At 45.8% G+C, this 18,002-nt stretch overlaps 1 protein-coding gene across 1 annotated transcript in view; it reads left to right on the forward strand.

The window, feature by feature from the left end:
- FAM184B (family with sequence similarity 184 member B) overlaps nucleotides 1–18,002 on the forward strand; it is a 101,556-nt gene that overhangs the window by 43,543 nt on the left and 40,011 nt on the right. The window contains exons 2-5 of the mRNA XM_010991026.3: nucleotides 10,586–11,338; nucleotides 12,098–12,233; nucleotides 13,385–13,524; nucleotides 14,054–14,260. Coding sequence (XP_010989328.3) covers nucleotides 10,586–11,338; nucleotides 12,098–12,233; nucleotides 13,385–13,524; nucleotides 14,054–14,260 — 1,236 coding nt within the window. The remainder of the gene's footprint in view (nucleotides 1–10,585; nucleotides 11,339–12,097; nucleotides 12,234–13,384; nucleotides 13,525–14,053; nucleotides 14,261–18,002) is intronic.

Consider the following 18,002-nt stretch of genomic DNA (forward strand, 5'->3'; position numbering starts at 1 on the left):
TCCACACATCAGGTACTGTTCCAGGGTTTTGGAAAGGAAGACAAATAAATTTTTTAAAAAACACACATAAAATATATATGTCAGATAAAGGTGATATGGAGAAAAACAAAGCAGGAAAAAGTATGGGGAGAGCAAGAATTTGGGGGCTAATCAGGGCAGGTCTCACTGATAAGGTGGCATGTGAGCTGAGACCCAAAGGAGGACAGTGGTCCCAGGAGAGGCAACAGTATATACAGAGATGCAGTGAGAGAGCGAGTGAGATGTGGCAAGGATCTCTGTGTGGCTGGAGTGGAGTGAGTGGGAAAGAGAAGAGGATGAGGTGAGCTCAGAAAGGTCATGGGAGCCAGACCACATTTCCCTTTTTTGGCCATTGTGAGGCTGACTTTTCCTGAGAGGTGAGTCATCAGAAGGTTTTGAGCAGTGGAGAGACATGATTTGACTGGCTTTTAACAGACTCTAGATGGCAAGGTGGAAAAAAGGTTTGTGGTCATTGAAATGGGCCAGGTGAGAGGTGCTCATGACTCAGATCAAGGGCAGGATGGGATGGTGAGAAGTGATGAGATTCAGGATTGGCTGATGGAGTAGATTTGGGATGTCAAAGACAGATTTGAGATAAGGATGACTTCAAAAAAATTTTAACCATTTTTTTAATTGTGGTAAAATAAAAATTACATGAAATTTACCATTTTTAAGTGTACAGTTCGGTGGCATTAGATATATTCGCATGGTTGTGCAACCATCACCACCATCCATCTTTAGAACTTTTTCATCCTCCCAAGTGGAAACTCTGTACCCATTAGGTGACAACTCCCCAGTATCCCCCCCTCCAGCCACCAGCAACCACCGTGCTACTTTTTGACTCTGTGAATCTCACTACTGTAGGTACTTCACATAAGTGGAATTATAAGGTGGTTGTCATTTGTGACCAGCTTGTTTCACTTAGCATAGTGTCTTCAAGGTTCATCCAGGGTCAAAATTTTTTTCTTGTTAAGGCTGAAGAATATATCATTTGTGTATATACCAGATTTTGTTTATCCATTCATCCATCAGTGGACACTTGGTTTGTTTCTACCTTTTGGGTTGTTCGAATAAGGCTGTGCACATGAGTGTACAAATGTCTATTTAAGTACCTGCTTTCAATTATTTTGAAATTATCATTCCAGAAGTGGAATTTCTGGATCATATGATAATTCTATGTTTAATTTTCTGAAGAACCACCATACCACTTTCCACAGTGGCAGCATGCTTTTCATTTCCATCAGCAACAAGCAAAGGTTTCAATTTTTCCACATCCTCATCAGCACTTATTTTCTGTTTTTTTTTTTAAATAACCATCCCAGTAGGTGTGAAGTGGTATCTAATTGTAGGTTTAATCTGCATTTCCCTAGGGATTGTTTTGTGATGTTGAGCATCTTTTGGGGGGGGGGGGCGGTTAATGAAGTATGGTCGGTTACAACGTTGTGTCCATTTCTGGTGCACAGCATAATGTTTCAATCATACATATACATACATATATTCCTTTTCATATTCTTTTTCATTATAGGTTACTACAAGATATTGAATATAGCTCCCTGAGCTATACAGTAGGACCTTGTTGTTTATCCATTATATTAATATATATAGCATTATATATGTATATACTACACTATACACACACACACTACTATATATACACACACACACACACACAAACACTATTATATATAGTAGTTAGTATCTGCAAATCCTGAACTCCCAACTTATCCCTCCCCACCCCTTTTCCCCCCGGTAACCATAAGTTTGTTTTTTCTGTCTGTGAGTCTCTTTCTATTTTGTAAATAAGTTCATTTGTGTGTGTGTGTGTGTGTGTGTGTGTGTGTGTGTGTGTGTTTAGATTCCACATGTAAGTGGTATCATAGGGTATTTTTCTTTTTCTTTCTGGCTTACTTCACTTGGTATGCATATACCACATCTTTTTTATCCAGTCATCTTTTGATGGACATTTAGGTTGCTTCTATGTCTTGGTTACTGCAAATAGTGCTGCTGTGAACATTGGGGTGTGTGTATCTTTTTAAATTAGAGTTTCCTCCAGGTATATGCCCAGGAGGTTGAGCATCCTTTCACGTGCTTGTTGATAGACTCCAAAATTTGACCTATGCAACTGGAAAAAGGGAGTTGCCATGAAGTGAAATGGGGAATATTGTGGGAAGAGTAGGTTTTGAAGGAAAAATACAGAATTAATTTGAGATGTATGTTAGATATTTAATTGGAGATATTGGTAAGCAACAGGGTATGAGTCTGCTATTCAGGTGACACGTCCAGCCTGGACATATAAATTTGGGAGACATTAACAAATAAAGTGTGCTTAAAATCGTAAGACTGGATGAGATCCCAAGAAAATGTTTCTAGAGAAGAGAAACAGTCTGAGGTCTAAGCTCTGGGGCGCAGTTATTTGAAGGATGGGCAATGAGGAAAAACTAGCCAATCAGATGAGAGGGAGAGGTCAGTGGTCAGTAGAAGGGTCCCTCTCATCTGATTGTATCCTGGAAGCCAAGTGAAGACAGCGTTTCAAGGCAGCGGAAGTGATTTCTTACGTGAAATGCTGCTGAAAGTTGCACAGATGAAGAGTGAGAACTGGCTGTTGTTCTAGCAACACGGAGGTGATTAGTGAAACTGTGATGAGCTGTTTTGGTGGATTAGTCAGGTGGAAAGCCTGACTGGAGAAGGTTTAGGAGAGAAAGGGAGGAGAGGAATCAGTGACAGTGCGTATAAACAAAGTATTTGAGGAGTTTGCTATAAAGAGGTGCAGAAAATGGGGGATGTGGGATTAAAAGAAAGATTTTTTTGTTACTGGTAAAAATTATAGCACGTTGGAACGCTGATGGGAGTGATCCACTGATGGTGATGCAGGAAGGAAGGGGGAGAATTACTGGAGCAATGTGATCATTGCCGCCCCTGTGCCTTTCTCTAGCAGATGTCTAGCAAAGCACCTCAGATACCGCCAAATGTACTGATGGGCTTGCATGTCTCCCCCCATGTCATAGATGAGCTGATGGAGAATCAGAGAGACTCAACACTCCCTCATGGTCACACAGCTAGAAAGAGGCAGAGCTGCAAAGTGAACCCAGGTCCAGTGGGCTCCAAAGCCTCCTTTTAAGAACCATGCTCTGTCCCTAAATGTTGAGTTAACCCGTTAGTTTCCCCATCTGTAAAATAGGGATAAGCATGAGAAAGTGTTAGAAGATTAATTGAAAAATATTATGTATATTACCTGGCCCAGAGAATGTTATCCTCTGGGCACTCAGTAAATATTATTATTTCCTGTTATCCTTTTCCATTTCACTGCTGACTCCTGCTGCCAGACTCGATGGAAACTTTCCTCAGGATCTGATGCTCAGAGTGCATTAATTGTGACTTTGTTAAACCTACAGTACTCAACCTCTAAGACCTTAACAGGTTCGCTGTTGAAATTTTCTCTGAAATCAAACCGTTAGTGTGGATTTCTAAAACCCTTGGGAAGACATTGTGACTGGCTCAGCATTCAGTATCTTGGCTGCTGAATTATTCATGTCCCTTGATGGATTCTGAAGTCGGCTTCCTCCTGAGGAGGCGGATTCACAAATGAGACTTGAGCTCGTTGCTTTGATGTTTCAGTTGAGTGGGTGGTGAGTGGAAGGAAGCAGCAGGTGGCAGGAGGAGGGTTGCCAAGTGACTGGGAGACACCAGGCCCAGGAGAAGGGTGCATATGCTCAGAATCTGCTTGACAATTCCAGATGCTGAGAGTGGGGTGGGGTGAGCTGGAGGGCAGCAGACTGTCTCCAAAAACAAGGGATGTTTCTTGTTGAGGGCATAGGGTGAGAAGACAGAGGAAAGAAACATAATGACTACCTGCTATGTGCCAGACTGTTAAACAATGTCATCTTATTTGATTCTCAAAAAACAAAAACAAAAAAACTCCAAGTCTGGGTTATCCCTATTTTACAGGCAAGAAACTGAGGCTTCAAGATGTGAAATGACTTAAGCAATTTTTAAAAGATAAGAGTTGAGAAGTATATATATCAAACAGAATTAGGTTTGTCCATGAATGAGAGAAAACTAAAATGCAGTCCAGCTGGAATCCTCCCTGGGGCTGGCATGACCTTCCACTGGGTCAGAGATGCTGTCTCATTGTTCTGCCAACCTCAGCCTGTGGTGTCTACTTCATGGTCCAAAACGACTGCTCGGAAATAGGAGTCTCATCCCAGAAGAAGTAATGACACATCTGTTTATGTCCAGCCAGGCAGAACTTGATCACTTCGCTGCTCCAAGCTGGAAGGGAGGCTGAGAAATGTGGCATTGTGCCCATGGAAAAGTTAAGGGTTCAGATACTGGGTACACCAGTGATCTCTGCACAAGGAAGTGAAATCTAGATCTCTCTCTCACTCCAGAGGACCTCAGCTCCATCATCGTACTGCACTGCCTTCCTTAAGAGACATGCCATTGCCACCAAAATCTCCATCAGGCTTACCTGTCCCATGGACAACCATAATGGCTACAGCTGGGTCTCATCAGGTGCTTCCTGTGAGCTATGCTATGTGCCTTATAGCAGTATCTCAATTAATCCTTCAATAACCTCATAAAGCGGGAACTTTATTCTCCTCATTGTACAAATGAGGAAACTGAGGCCCAGGGAGATTATGTAGTGTGCCCAAAGTCACACAGCTAGCAAACATCCAGACATTGTCCGGCATCCACACGATGGCAGATAGGATCTGCACCCAGGCAACGCAGACTCCAAAGCCTTTGAGTTGTCTTGCTTGTCTGGTTCACACGTGTCCCACTTCAGGGCCTCTGCTCCTACAGGTCTCTCTTCTGGACTCCTATTCTTTCAATTTCTCACCACCCCTTACCAAGTTCTCCTTCAGTCTAACTGGAAACACACTGTGAGTCTGAATCCAGCCAGGCATCATGCTAGGTGCATGGGGAACTATGAAATACATCAGCTGAGGTCTCTACTCTTATGACGCTTACAGTTTATTTCAACATCTAGCACCTAAATGTCCATAATATGACACAAAAGGGCCATAACAACCAAGTGGTCCAAAATGCACTGGAGGACAGATGAATGGGGTAAGTTTCTACTACCTATAAGGAGCTAAAGGACACTTTATATAGGAGGTGGAATTCCTCACACTTTCCCCTAATTTTCCAAGTAAAATTCATTTAGCTTGATTTATACCATTTCTCTTGCATCTTTTCCTTCCTATTAAATTCTTATGTGCCTTCCTCTAGTGCCCCACCCGCACCTTATTTTGCTCCTGTTTGCCCTTCTAGTCCTCTGCCTTCTTGTCCCTATTCCCTTCACCAGTGGTTTTGGAGAAGAATGGCACATGTCCCTTATCTCCCCTCCCCATCCCACATTCTCTGCTTAACCACATCAGTCTGCTTCTGCCTTCAGCACTGCACCAAGAACTACCAAATACTCCAGCTTTTTCCCAGCCTGCAGTTAAGAGTCCAAGTCTTTTTTTCTCTTGATAAAAGGTAATATTCATTCCGTAGTTATTGGATATCCAGCATTTCTGTGCACTATCTGTGCACTGCAGCCATCAGTACAGCCCTACGAGGTGCTGTTGTTAATCCCATTTTACTGCTAAGAAACTGAGTTCTGGACAGACTGAACCATATGGCTCCAGCTCAGAGTCAGTGAAGCTAGGACTCCAGCTGAGTTTGGTTGCATCTGGAGTCCAAGCTCTTCATCGTTTCTCCTTCACAACACAGGAGATAATAGTATGTGCTAGGAGAGTAGAAGTGGGCCAGGAATTAGGCTTGTAGCCCTAAGAAACATGGCAGAGAATCAGAATAGCCCTTATGGGAAAGAGGAATGGGAATTACTATAAGACAACTCAAGTATATGGTATCAACATGGAGAGCACTGACGAGGTTGGAAATCTTAAGTACCAGTTAGTGATGTCTGAAAAGAGCTGAGGTGGGTGGGCTGATCTGATGTTGATAATACCAAAGATGTGAGGCTAAAGATGAGGTGGGCAGGGGATTTGAAGATATCAGTAAGAAAGTAGTCAAAATGATTGGTTGTGGCTGAGAAGGAGGAATGTTAAGATAGAAAGAGACTCTTGGACTAGGAGAAGAAAGAGGGCAAGCTCAGAGAGCAAGTTTGGGAGAGTGAGGAAGTGGAGAGAGTGAAAAAGAAGAGACTGACTTGAGAGGAGGCAAGATGTCCCCATGGAGTAGTTCTGGGAGCGCCCTGGCCATGGTCACGGTTGTGAACGTGCACACACATCTCCATGTTGTACAGGGAAATGGGTTTGATGCTTCTTAATGTTCTACAAACTCTTAAAGTTAGTTTTATGACACAAAATGGCATCTCTCCCCCCATGACACAGAGAGAAGACACCTTTTTAATCTCTTTCCTAAGATTCTCTATTAATTATGAAGACTTGAGTTTTTTAAGGCTGAGCTCTGAAATTTCATTAGTTACATTAGTAAGCAAAAAGGAGACCTCAAGTTCACCAGCAGGAATGGAAAAAAAGAGTAAAGAAAATTTGATTTAATAACATTGAAGTCAACACATCAATAATCTTCCATAGAGAAACTAACTTAATGTCTATCAGCAGGGAACAGAGAAATAAATTAGAGCACATCTGTATGATGTGGCATATGAAGCAGCCAAAAATAAAAATGAGGAAATTTGCCATTTATACCTCAGTGAAGCTGAAAAATACGGAAAATTTATTGACTTTTGAAAAAAATTGTACAGAAATGGCATAACCTCCAAGGTATCTGGGAAATTTTAAAAAGATCATGGTGCAAATGAATGTGTATGTGTATAAAAAATGGTGATGAGTATAATATTATATGCTACATAACATAACATATTTTCCAGGTAATGCACATGACCCTTGGAGTAACCTTCCAGGAAAAGAAAGGAGAGGACGGGTCTGGCAGCCCTGATAAGCCAAAAGTTCTGATAAGCCAGAGCAGTTTGGGCAGCCTTTGGTGGGGATGGCTTGGGGATTTTAATTGCAAGACACCATGAACAAATGTGTACAAGACAAAGTGCCCCAAGACATTCTGTGCGCACAGCGTGAGACCCTCTCTGTTACCGCCACCTGGAATCTGATCTTGTGTTCAGTCTAGGGTGTGCCCATGGGGAGTTTTCAGACGTCTCAACTTTATACCATGCGCTATGAGACAACACAAAGAAAGTCATGTTGTTCTTGCCGACACAGAGGTTGACACGTAAAAGGGAACTGGTCACCCCCAAGGATGAGGAGGCAAGGCTCACTTTTTCTGGGAAGTCTTCTTTTCTATTAGACCGTTCCTCTGTGCTTTCCTAGTAATGGATGCCTCTCATGGCACTTTGCACCCTGAAACTTACCATGTTCTCGTCTGACTCTCCCACGGAATTCTAATATTTTTGCGGTTGCAACTTCAGTTGTCTCCTGGGCCAGCATGTCCCCTAGTGCCCAGCACAGAACCTGGCACATCTGAGATACTCAGTAAACGCGTGAATGAGTAGGTGCTCGAGTGGGACAGCGAGGCGCTGTGCGGTGCTGTGCTGAGAGCACGCGCTTCAGTTAGTCCTGTCTTCTTATCTCTTGTGACTTTGCAGAAGTTGCTTAACTTCTCTGAACCTCAGTTTTTCATACTTAGAATGGGGAGAAAAGTGCCAGTTTTGCAGGGTTGCCATGAGTTTTCTCTGAGATTATGAGCGTGTGTACAGCACCTAGCCCTGTGCTAGGCATATAGTAAATCCTATAAAATTGGTGTTTATTTTTAACACAAATCACAACCAGGGGGTTAGCACGTTCAGCATTCACTTACCCCAGATACTCTGGGGTACTCTTGGATACACGACACTGGAAGCCAGAAAAACGACTAGAATCCTGCGCACAGGTCGTGAGACGGAAGAGCTGTGGGCTCAGTGGCTTCGTTTCATTGTGGAGTCTTCTGGGAGGGTGAAGGGACTTCCTCCCCTTGTCTTTGACATCAGAGAGTGTTGGATTCCTGATTTTCAAAGGAGCACTGTTCTCTCAAGGCTTCACAAGTTGGCAGGCTCATCTCACACCCGTCTACAACTACGTGCTTCCAGACAGAGCTCTTGATTCCTTCACTCAGTCATCCGTTTAAGAAATCTTTAGAGCGTCCACCTTGAGCCAGGCCCTGGAGATGAGCCATGAGGTACAAAGACCAAGCTCCTCTCTCTCTTGGAGCCTCCATTCCAGTGAGGGAGACGGACAATAGACCAATAGCTCGGGCACACGGAGACAGTGAAAAATAAGTTCTTAGGCTGCATCCTGGATATACAGTTACTCTTCCTCCAAGCTCTGCAGGCTCTAGGTAAACCATTGTTATTATATGTGTCACCTCTAGTTGCCTTTCTCAACAGTTATTTTGTAATCACACACACACACACACACACACACATACCAGTTACCCAAAACTTCCTCTCATATAATACTTCTGTATGGCCTTCTATTTTATAATCACCTAATCCCCCTGATTTTCAACTTTTTTTTAAAGCAATGGAAACCTTTTACATTTTTCTAAACTGTATTAGGGAAGCCCCAGTGTAAGAACAGGTCTTCTCTGGTCAGAGAGACACCTGCTGTTTCCCCACCAGGCTCCCTGCAGTGGCCCTCAGTCTTACCAAGGGACTCAGGGCTATCAGGGATACAGTTTGAAAACCATGGGTGAAGTCTTAATAAGCAGTAGGAAACTGATGATGAAATTACAGTTTAGTTCACTAGACAAGCCTCATGAACAAGGAAAAACCAGCACCCCACGAAGGTTTAAAGATCAGTACGTATGGAACTGTGTGGTGGGGACTTTTAAGAAGAATGTTTCTTCTCTTAAATGCCCAGGGGAGCCAGTGGAGTGCTCAGCACTGACTCCTAGTCATCCTGGTCATCTAATACTCCCAGTGAGGGCAACACCCACGTCGGAGCCCACTTGGCCCCTTGATTTCTGAGTCTCTTGACTTTCTTGCCTCCAGAGATCTTGTCCTCCACTCCGCCTCAGCCACACCCTCCTTTCACCACACCTTTGACCTTGTCATCGCCAAAAACCTGCCTCTGTCCCCTCCTACCAGCGTATCGACTCCTGAAAACCCCTCAGCTGCCTCGTCCATCTCTCCCTGTGTCATACTCACCAAATCCCACCCTGGCCCATGATGACCCACCATCCTTCCTCGCCTTCCCTGGACTCCCTCAGCCAAATGTGGCTGAGGAATATCTCAGACAGAGCAAAGCAGGGAGCTGATTTCATAAAGATGGCCTTCAGCGCTGCCCCCCAAGCTGGACAGTCCACTTTCCCCTCCCTAAAAGCGAGTTCACACCTTCTCTGTCCTCCAGTTCAGCCCACTGTCAGTTCCTGACATCACCTCCTGCCTCGCTGAGAAGGGAGAAGCCACTTGTCACCTCTCCAAGGTGACAGCCCCATCGTTCTCCAAAGTCCCACTCACCGGTTCCACCCAACCCTTTCCTCCTCCTCCCATGAGGACGTGCTCGCAAAACCAACCAACGTGTGCTACCTTCTTGGGGACTCTGGCTTTCACTCTCTGTTCACATTCCTGGGGCTCCCCCTCCACGTTCTCCATGGGGTCGTTTCCATGGTCGGGCAGATGTGCTGTGGAATCTCAGGCCAGCAACGAAGCTACCCTGATTCTGCGCGCCCTTCATCTCCAGCTCAGATTCCTTCCTCTGAACAACAGACATTTCCCTGTTTGCCTTGGGGCCGTCTAGAGGCATATCAGATTTGCTTGGTCTAAAACAGAATTCTTGCTTTTCTTGCCCACTCCTGCTCTGTGCAGTCTTTCTCACTCAGTAAACATCTGCCAGTTGCTCAGGCCAGGAACCTGGGAGTCATTCTCAATGCCTCAGCCCCCTGCCATCCTCCTGCCCACCTGTCTTCTCCTGTCCACACAGCCACCACGTGGTCCTGTCTTGTTCCTGAAGTTTCGGAGAACGGTCCGTCTTTCACCGTGGAGTGCAACGTGAGCAGTGGGGTTTTCACAGATGGGCTTTATCAGGAGGAGGAGGGTCCCTTCTGTTTCTAGTTTGGTGCGTGTATCTGTCAGGAAGATGTATTGGATTTTGTCAAGTGTTTTCCTGTGTCTATTGAGACAGTCATGTGGCTTTTGCTGTTCATGTGCTGCATGACATTAACTGATCTTCAGATACTAAGTCAACTTTGCATTCCTGGCATAAATCCCACTTGGTCAGGGTGTATAATCCTTTTTATGTACTGCTGAGTTCTGTCTTCTAGTGCTTTGTTGTGTTTTGTTTTCAAGGGGTTCTTTTTGTGTCCCAGGTGTTTAAACCCTTCGCTGGTGCCCACAGCACTCCCGCAGACGCCGTCTGTGGGCCTTCGGGCAGTGTCACGCTCGCTTTGCTTCCATCACTTCCCTGTCTCACTTCCCTGCACCCTTACAGGTTTCTCCTGGGGACAGGTGCTGATAAATCACTTCCACACAAATCCTCTTCTCAGGTGCGGCTCGTGGGGGTCAGCCTGAGTGACCGTCACGGTCACAGACATCTCTGGTCACATGGCCCCTCACCCCCACACCCGCATTCCTCACGCTAAAGGGCTTCTGTGCATTTTCCTGCAGGTGATCTATGCCCTGAACACCCGCCAGGATGAGGCTGAGGCCAGCATGGAGGCGCTGCGCGAAGCCCACCAGGAAGAGCTGCGGGACGCGGTGGCCGAGACCGAGGCCAGGCTCCTGCAGGACCAGGGCCGCGCGGGGCAGGAGGCCCTGCTCCAGCGCATCCAGGCCCTGGAGAGCGCCCTGGAGCTGCAGAAGAGGCTGACACAGGAGGCGCTGGCCCAGTCGGCCACGTGCAGGCTGGAGACCAAAGAGAGGGAGCTGAGGGTGGAGGCCGAGCACGCAGAGCGGGTCCTCAGCCTCTCCAAGGAGATGCTGGAGCTCAAGGCCGACTACGAGAAGAAGCTCCGGCACCTGAGCGGCCACGAGGCGCCCCAGTGGGGCCGGCTCTCCCAGGAGGTCCCCGACCCCAAGGCAGAGCCGGGCTGCGGCCCCGAGATGCGGGAGGTCCTGCTGGAAGTGGAGCGGCTCCGGGCGGAGAACCAGCAGCTGAGCAAGGACTACGCCCACAAGGCCGAGGAGCTGCAGGCCACCTACGAGCGGGAGAACGAGGCCATCCGGCAGGCCATGCAGCAGTCGGTGAGCGAGGCCCTGTGGCAGTGGCAGGAGAAGGAGACTGACCTCCGGAAGAACTTCCAGGTCCAGGAGTTGGCCCTGCAGGCCCAGGTCCGCAAGCTGGAAGGGGATCTGGAGCACAGAGGCCGCAAGATCAGCGACCTGAAGAAGTACGCCCAGAAGCTGAAGGACAGGATTCAGGTAAGGCAGGGCCTCTTCCGGCCTCCAAATGGGGTGGTGAGCATGGCCCCTAATACTGAACACCTGCTGTGTGTCCGGCACTCACTGTGCAAAGCACTTGACTTCTGCTAGAGTGAGCATTATTATCACCACTGAGTTCAACTACATTCACTCAGCAAGTATCTGTGGGACACCTACTATGTGCCAGGCCAGGGCTGTGGGCAAGAGCCACCTAGCTGGACTTGACCGCTGCCCTCAGAGAGCTGTGAGACTTAGAATTTACAAATGAGAGGATAAAACTGAAATTGAGATGCTTAAGGACTGGCCCAGCCGGGCACATGGCTAAAAGATTTTGAACTCAGGTCATCTGAATTCTAAAGGCCCCACTCACTCCTAAGAACTTGCTCGTCCTAAAATCCTTGGGACTTTGTGGAAAGCCAGACCGTTGACAAGTCAGTTATGTGAGCTCCGCAGACTCACAGAGCCCATCTCTAAAAGTAGCAGCATCTAATATTCCTCCTACCCCCTGAGCATTTTTTCTGCCCCAGATACTTTATCTCATTTAATCCTCTACAGAAAGGTTAAATAACTTGCCCAAGGTCACACAGCCAATCAGAGGATGAGTAGGGATTTGATGAACCCTGAGACACTGAATTCCAGAGACTAAGGGCATATACTGTGCACTGACCCAGTTTTCAGATCTGATGTAGATTCTGTGTGCATAGGATGTCTCTCCACAGAACCGTAATCAGAGAAATGAAGCTCTTTCTGTCTGTTTAGGACCTGGATGTGCAGCTCAAGGAGGCTCGACAGGAGAATTCAGAGTTGAAAAGCACTGCCAAAAAACTGGGGGAGAAGCTGGCTGTTGCCAAAGACAGGCTGATGCTGCAGGAGTGTCATGTTGCACAGAAAACAGGTGAGATGCCCTGAATGACTAATCTCCTTACACATCAGAGGTTGGCCACTAGGTTGACGTGGCCCTGCTTGCAGCCTTGAGGCTGCTGAGGGATCAGAATGGAGGGCAGGGCTGTTTGATCTGCCCCACCTGGTGGCCGAATCCAGTGCCTGCAGGACACAGGTGAGCCAACACCCAGAGCTGCCACAGGCTAGGTATCTAAAAGGCATATTGCAAAAGGATCTCTGGCCCTCAGATGGCCCCCATCTGGTCCACCAAGGGCCTGAGCTTCTCAGCCCTGGCTTCTCCCCAGACTTAGACAACGCCTTATACTCTAACATCATTCACACGGTCGTGTAATTGTGTCTTCCCAGTAATTTTGTCAGTATCCTGTGTTACAGGTGAAAAAAAAATGAGGCTGAGAAAGGTTAGGTGGCTGACTCAAGGCCAGCCAACTGTCTGGAGGCAGAGCTGGTGTTTGTATCTAAGATTATGTGACTCCAGAGTGCTTTCCACTAAGCTCACACATCAGAAAGTTCTTGAATACAGAGTACGGGGTGGTCAGTTTGACACCGGGAGATAATACCACAGCACGAAACGGGCTCTGCTTCCAGGGAGCTTGTGGATCAGTGACGTTACAGCCCACAGCACACTTTGGTGTCATGGGTACGGCCCAGGACGCAGGGAAGCAAGGTATCTGGGAAAGAATAAATCACCTCTGGCTGGAACGATCTGGAGGACAAGTTGGAACCAGAGGTTATGGAGAGTCTAGAGCAGTGGTCTCAAAAGTAGGGCATGAGTACTCAGGGAATATGGGGAGAAACTGAGCAGTTCTAGTTGCATTTATTTTTGTCTTGTACTTTGAATTCCTTTGAATTTAAACTCTTTCAATGTACATATATCCAGGAACACCCTGTGGAAAGCACAATCAAAAAAATGTGACCATGACTAGATTAAGAAGGGAAAGCAGGCAACTGTTTGAACTGAAGATGCTACTTGGGCCAATCACCACCTTGACCATGCCTGAGGCCAGAAGGCCATGGAGCAGGGATTACATAGGGGAGTCGTGGGCAAAACAGCTGAACAGCAGAATGATGACCCGACTGCAGAGGCCTGGGGCAGGAGGCCAAGGCCAAGGGCATTCCAGATGATGTTGAAACTTGTGCTTGCAGATGACATGAAAACGGAGCAAGTTTCAGAGAGTGAAGCCCTAGGGAAGGAGAATGATTTGGAAGCCCGCAGTCTTCATCCTCAGCAGGATCAGAACTTTGCCAATGAGTGTCCGTGCACAAAAGGAGGCACATATGCACAGGTAGTGTCTGACGCAGCCCTGGGGGTGGAGAAGCCACAGGAGGCTCCGCTGGAAGGAGGCCAGTCTACAACCACGACTGGTCCACTTGGAAGCAGCTGGTCCCGTAGTTTCAGGGGTGGATGCGTCAACAGCCTGCCAACTGTAGTCATTTGAAACTAGGAGACAAACGTAGCAGAATTCTCCCAATTCCTTATCATCGGCTCCTGGGAAACTGGAAACTTGTTTAGGATTCCTGCTTTATGTTCCCCAGTCAAAACAAAGCATTCTTTATAAACCACCACAGTATGGTCCTGGAGCATCTGATCCTATGACAATAGATACACTCTTCCAAAAAGCCCTTCTCTAATGGTGGATAAAGTGAAGTCTCTTACAAATATCAAACATGTAGTTTGATAAACTTCATTATACCTTGTGATACATGCTTTAAAATTAGTGTATCGACATCGTAGAAGTTACACAAAAGAGAAATGGTGACTCCTGGCTCCTCGCCCCACCCGGGTGATTTTACGAGCCCTCTCTCTTTTTATAGACCAAGAAGGAGGTGGATATTGAGACGGAATATATGAAGCAGCAGTACGAAGAAGACCTTCGTAAAATCAAACATCAGACAGAAGAGGAGAAGAAACATCTCAAAGACCAGCTGGTGAAGAGACTGGAGGACTTGGTGAAGAACCACACGGTGGAAATCAAATCAGTCCGCTCGTCAGTGGAGGCTGAAAGGAAGAGGCTGCAGAAGGTGAGATCTCCTTGCAGAGATGCTGTTTGTTGACTGACATTTGTTTTGCCTTTCCTCTGCCTCCCACCTTTCCTCTTTTGTTTCTTCTTTCCTGCCTCGTACATTGACCGACCTCCTGCCCTGTACAGATCTCAGCTAGTTCTTTGACCAGAGAGAGTTTAGGGTCTCTTGGAGGAGAGGGGGCAACCCTCAGCCCAAGACAATAGGGCCTAGAGTCATTAACCTGGAGTAGAATTGTGTCATATGAGCGCTTAACTTAGGGGAATTCAAATCCTCTCCTTGGCAAAAACAGAGGGAAATAACATGAAGCAAACCCTCAGGCCTGGCAGACTGCCTGGATTCAAACCCCAGCCCTGCCACCCTCTAGCTTTGTGACCACAGCAAGTTCCGGAACCTGGGCTCCTCACAGGGAGGCTGCGCGGGCCCCAGCCTCCTCACTTATGAAACAGATGGTGATACTAGCACTTCACAGAGGAGCTGCGAGGATTAAGCCAGGTGATCCGTGTGAAAAGACAAAGCGTAAGGTAGTGCCTGGGGCAGGACAGACACCATAGCCGCAGGTAATTAATTAATCAGCGGGCGGGCGGTGGGAGAATAGGTTCTCAGCCTCTGTGTGCTGTTCGACTTCCCACCAAAGAGGGTGCTTTCTGCTGAGAAGAGACGCAAAGCCTCAGCTCTCCTGTTTGCTGAGGAAAACAGCACAGGTATATGGATGTTTTAGGAAAAGAGTGAAATAAATCACTATTACTGTGAGCATAGGTGGTGCTTTAATTATTACAAGAAGGCCTCTTTCTAATTCAAGAACTTACATTAACAGCTTTGAGTTTTCACTCAAAAAGATATACACAAAAAGATAATAATCTATCACAGAGGAATGCAGTGTGTGGTGGTGAAGAGTAGTAGGTACTTAATAAATACATGGTAGAAAAATAAATGAACTCATGAAAGACCCAGACTAGTCCTGGGTCCAAGTCCTGACTCTTTCACTGGCTTTGTGACCACGGACAGGTCACTTAACCTCTCTGAAACCTGATGTTGAAAATAAAGATAAATACTCGAGGGCTTGTTATGATACAGGAAACGGGGGCGTGAGAGGATGGCTATGTCACAGGTCTCGGATGAGTCCCTGGGACACACCCCACCAAGTGAGGGTCCTTGGCTTCGTGCAGGAAAGAAATCAAGAGTGAGCCACAGTTGTGTAAAGGTAGATTTATTCAGAGAGATGCACACTCCATAGACTGAGCATAGGCCGTCTCAGAAGGCCAGAGAGGCCACAAGGTGTGGGGGTGTTTAGTTTAAAGTAAAAGTAGATACACACTCCATAGACAGGGTGTGGTCCATCTCACTCAGAAGGGAGAGTGACCGTGAGGTGTCAGAGGTTGCTAGTTTTTATGGGCTTGGTAGCTTCATAGGCGAACAAGTGGGAGGATTACTCCAACTCTGTTGGGGAAGGGGCTGGCTTTCCCAGGAATTGAACCACCACCCACTTTTTGACCTTTTATGACAGCCTCAGAACTGCCATGGTGCCTGTGGGAGTGCCATTTGACATGCTAATATATTGCAATGAGTGTATAATGAAGCTCAAGGTCTACTGGGAGTCAAATCTCCTGCTGTCTTAGGCCTCAAGGTCTGTTGGGAGTTGACTTCCACCATCTTGGTGCTAATTGCTGAGTCATTCCTGTAATAGCTGTGCCCTGCCCCTTCCCTCCTGTCTCAGTTATGTAAGTTAAATATGGTTTTATATATAAACTTTTAGTTCAGTGCTCACCATGTAGGAGGAGTTTGATAAACGGTGGCTGTGACTAGTTACCATGTGCACTGGATGACATCATGTGTGATAATATTATTTAGTGCCTGCTCTACTTCATAAAGCACTGTATTATTATAAACACATTCAGTCCTCCCAACAGTATTACAAAATGAGTGTTCACAGTCCCATTTCAGAGATGAGAAAACTGAGGCTCAGAGATTTTATTTATCTGCTCACAGGCAGTGAGTGGTACAGCTGGTATTAACACCTGCCAGCCTGACTCAGAGCCTGTGGTTTCCCACGCCTGCACTGAGTGGGAAACGTTTTCCTCCCCAGGAGCAGTGACTGGGTTTTTTTGCACAAATCCAGTCCGCACACAGCTGAACCCTCTTTCCATCCTGAGCCACAGTCAGTGGGAGGAGCATAGCTCTCCCGGAGCTACACGTTGCCCTGGTAACTGCCAGCCAAGCCTGACTCTCAGTGTAGAAATTCCATTTCAGTTTTAATCATGGGCATGGATCCATTTGGGAAAATTAATAAATTGTTTCCACCTTTTTTTTTCTTTTTAAAACTTATGGTCATTTCTACAAACTGAGGATATAAATTATATAAATTAAGCCATGTGGATTAGAGGAAGGGAAAACCTTAAAGAAGCCCAAAACCTAGTGTTTATGGACTAAAAATAGATACCAGTCTAGAGTTAAGAGCGCACTGTTTCTTGGGCCCTTGAGTGTAAGTACTTTGTGTATCCTGAATGCCACCTTAACCTGAGGAAGACATTGCAGGAAATGAGCTGGAGGTGACCCAAAAGGCCTATCTGCCTCCCTGTCCAAGGGATTAGATGATGTTACCACTTAATCTTGGCAGAGCAGAGGACACACCCTGTGATTAGCACTTTCCCACATTGATTCCTCGGGAGAGCGTGGAAGGGTGTACTGAGTGCCCACTGAGCCGTGCCAGACACTGCTGTTTCGCTTAGGGTTCTCATTTGTATCACTTCCGATTCTCGGTGGCAAGCATGACGTTTATGAAATATTCCTTGTCCTGAAGTCTACTTTAGTAAAAATACAGACATTCTGTCATTTTTTTGGTTAGTGTTGCTGTCTGGTTTAATCCATCCTTTTGCTTTTAACCTACCTGTGTCTTTCTATTCAAAGTGCCTGTGTAGTATTGCTGTCTTCCCCTTTTATTCAGTTTGGGAATCTGACTTTTGAGGGTCAATTAGACCATTTACATTTAATGTAATTATCATTAAGTCTACCATATTGCTTGCTGTTTTTTCTATTTGTCACATCTGTTGCCTTTCTTTTTGCCTCTTTTTTCTGATTATTTTTGATTAATTGAATTTTTTTTTGGTATTTTCTTTTTTATCTCCCCTAATGAGTTTTTAGCTGTCCTTCTTTTGGGGTGGTGTGCTACTGGTTGCTATAGGATTTATAACGTGTGTCTTTATCATTGTCTGCCATCCAATAATATTACTTCATATATATGTGTATACACATGTATAATTACTTCACTGTAGAAACCTTACAGCAACATTTTAATGACCCCTTCCCAACTTTTGTGCAATTACTGTCATATGTTTTACTTTACACATGTTGTGAAGTCTATAGTACATTGATTTTCTATTTCCTTAAAAGTCAATTATCTTTTAGAGAAAAATTTTAAATGAGAAAACTGAAGTCTTTTATGTTTTCCCACTTACTGTTTCTACCCTCTTTGTTCCTTTGGTAGAGTCAAGCACCCATCTGGTATCATTTTCTTTTGGCCTGAAGAACTTCCTTTAATGTTCCTTGTAGTGTCGGTCGGCTCACAGCAAATTCTCTCAGTTTTTAGTGTCGGTCGGCTCACGGCAAATTCTCTCAGTTTTTATGTCTGAAAACGCCTTTTGTTTTGCCTTGATTTTTGAAGATTATTTTGCCGGATACAGAATTCTAGGTTAACACTTATTTTTCTTTCTGCACTTTAAAGATGCTGTTCAACAATTTTTTT

This window comes from Camelus dromedarius, chromosome 1, assembly GCF_036321535.1.
Source record: "Camelus dromedarius isolate mCamDro1 chromosome 1, mCamDro1.pat, whole genome shotgun sequence".
NCBI lineage: Eukaryota > Metazoa > Chordata > Mammalia > Artiodactyla > Camelidae > Camelus > Camelus dromedarius.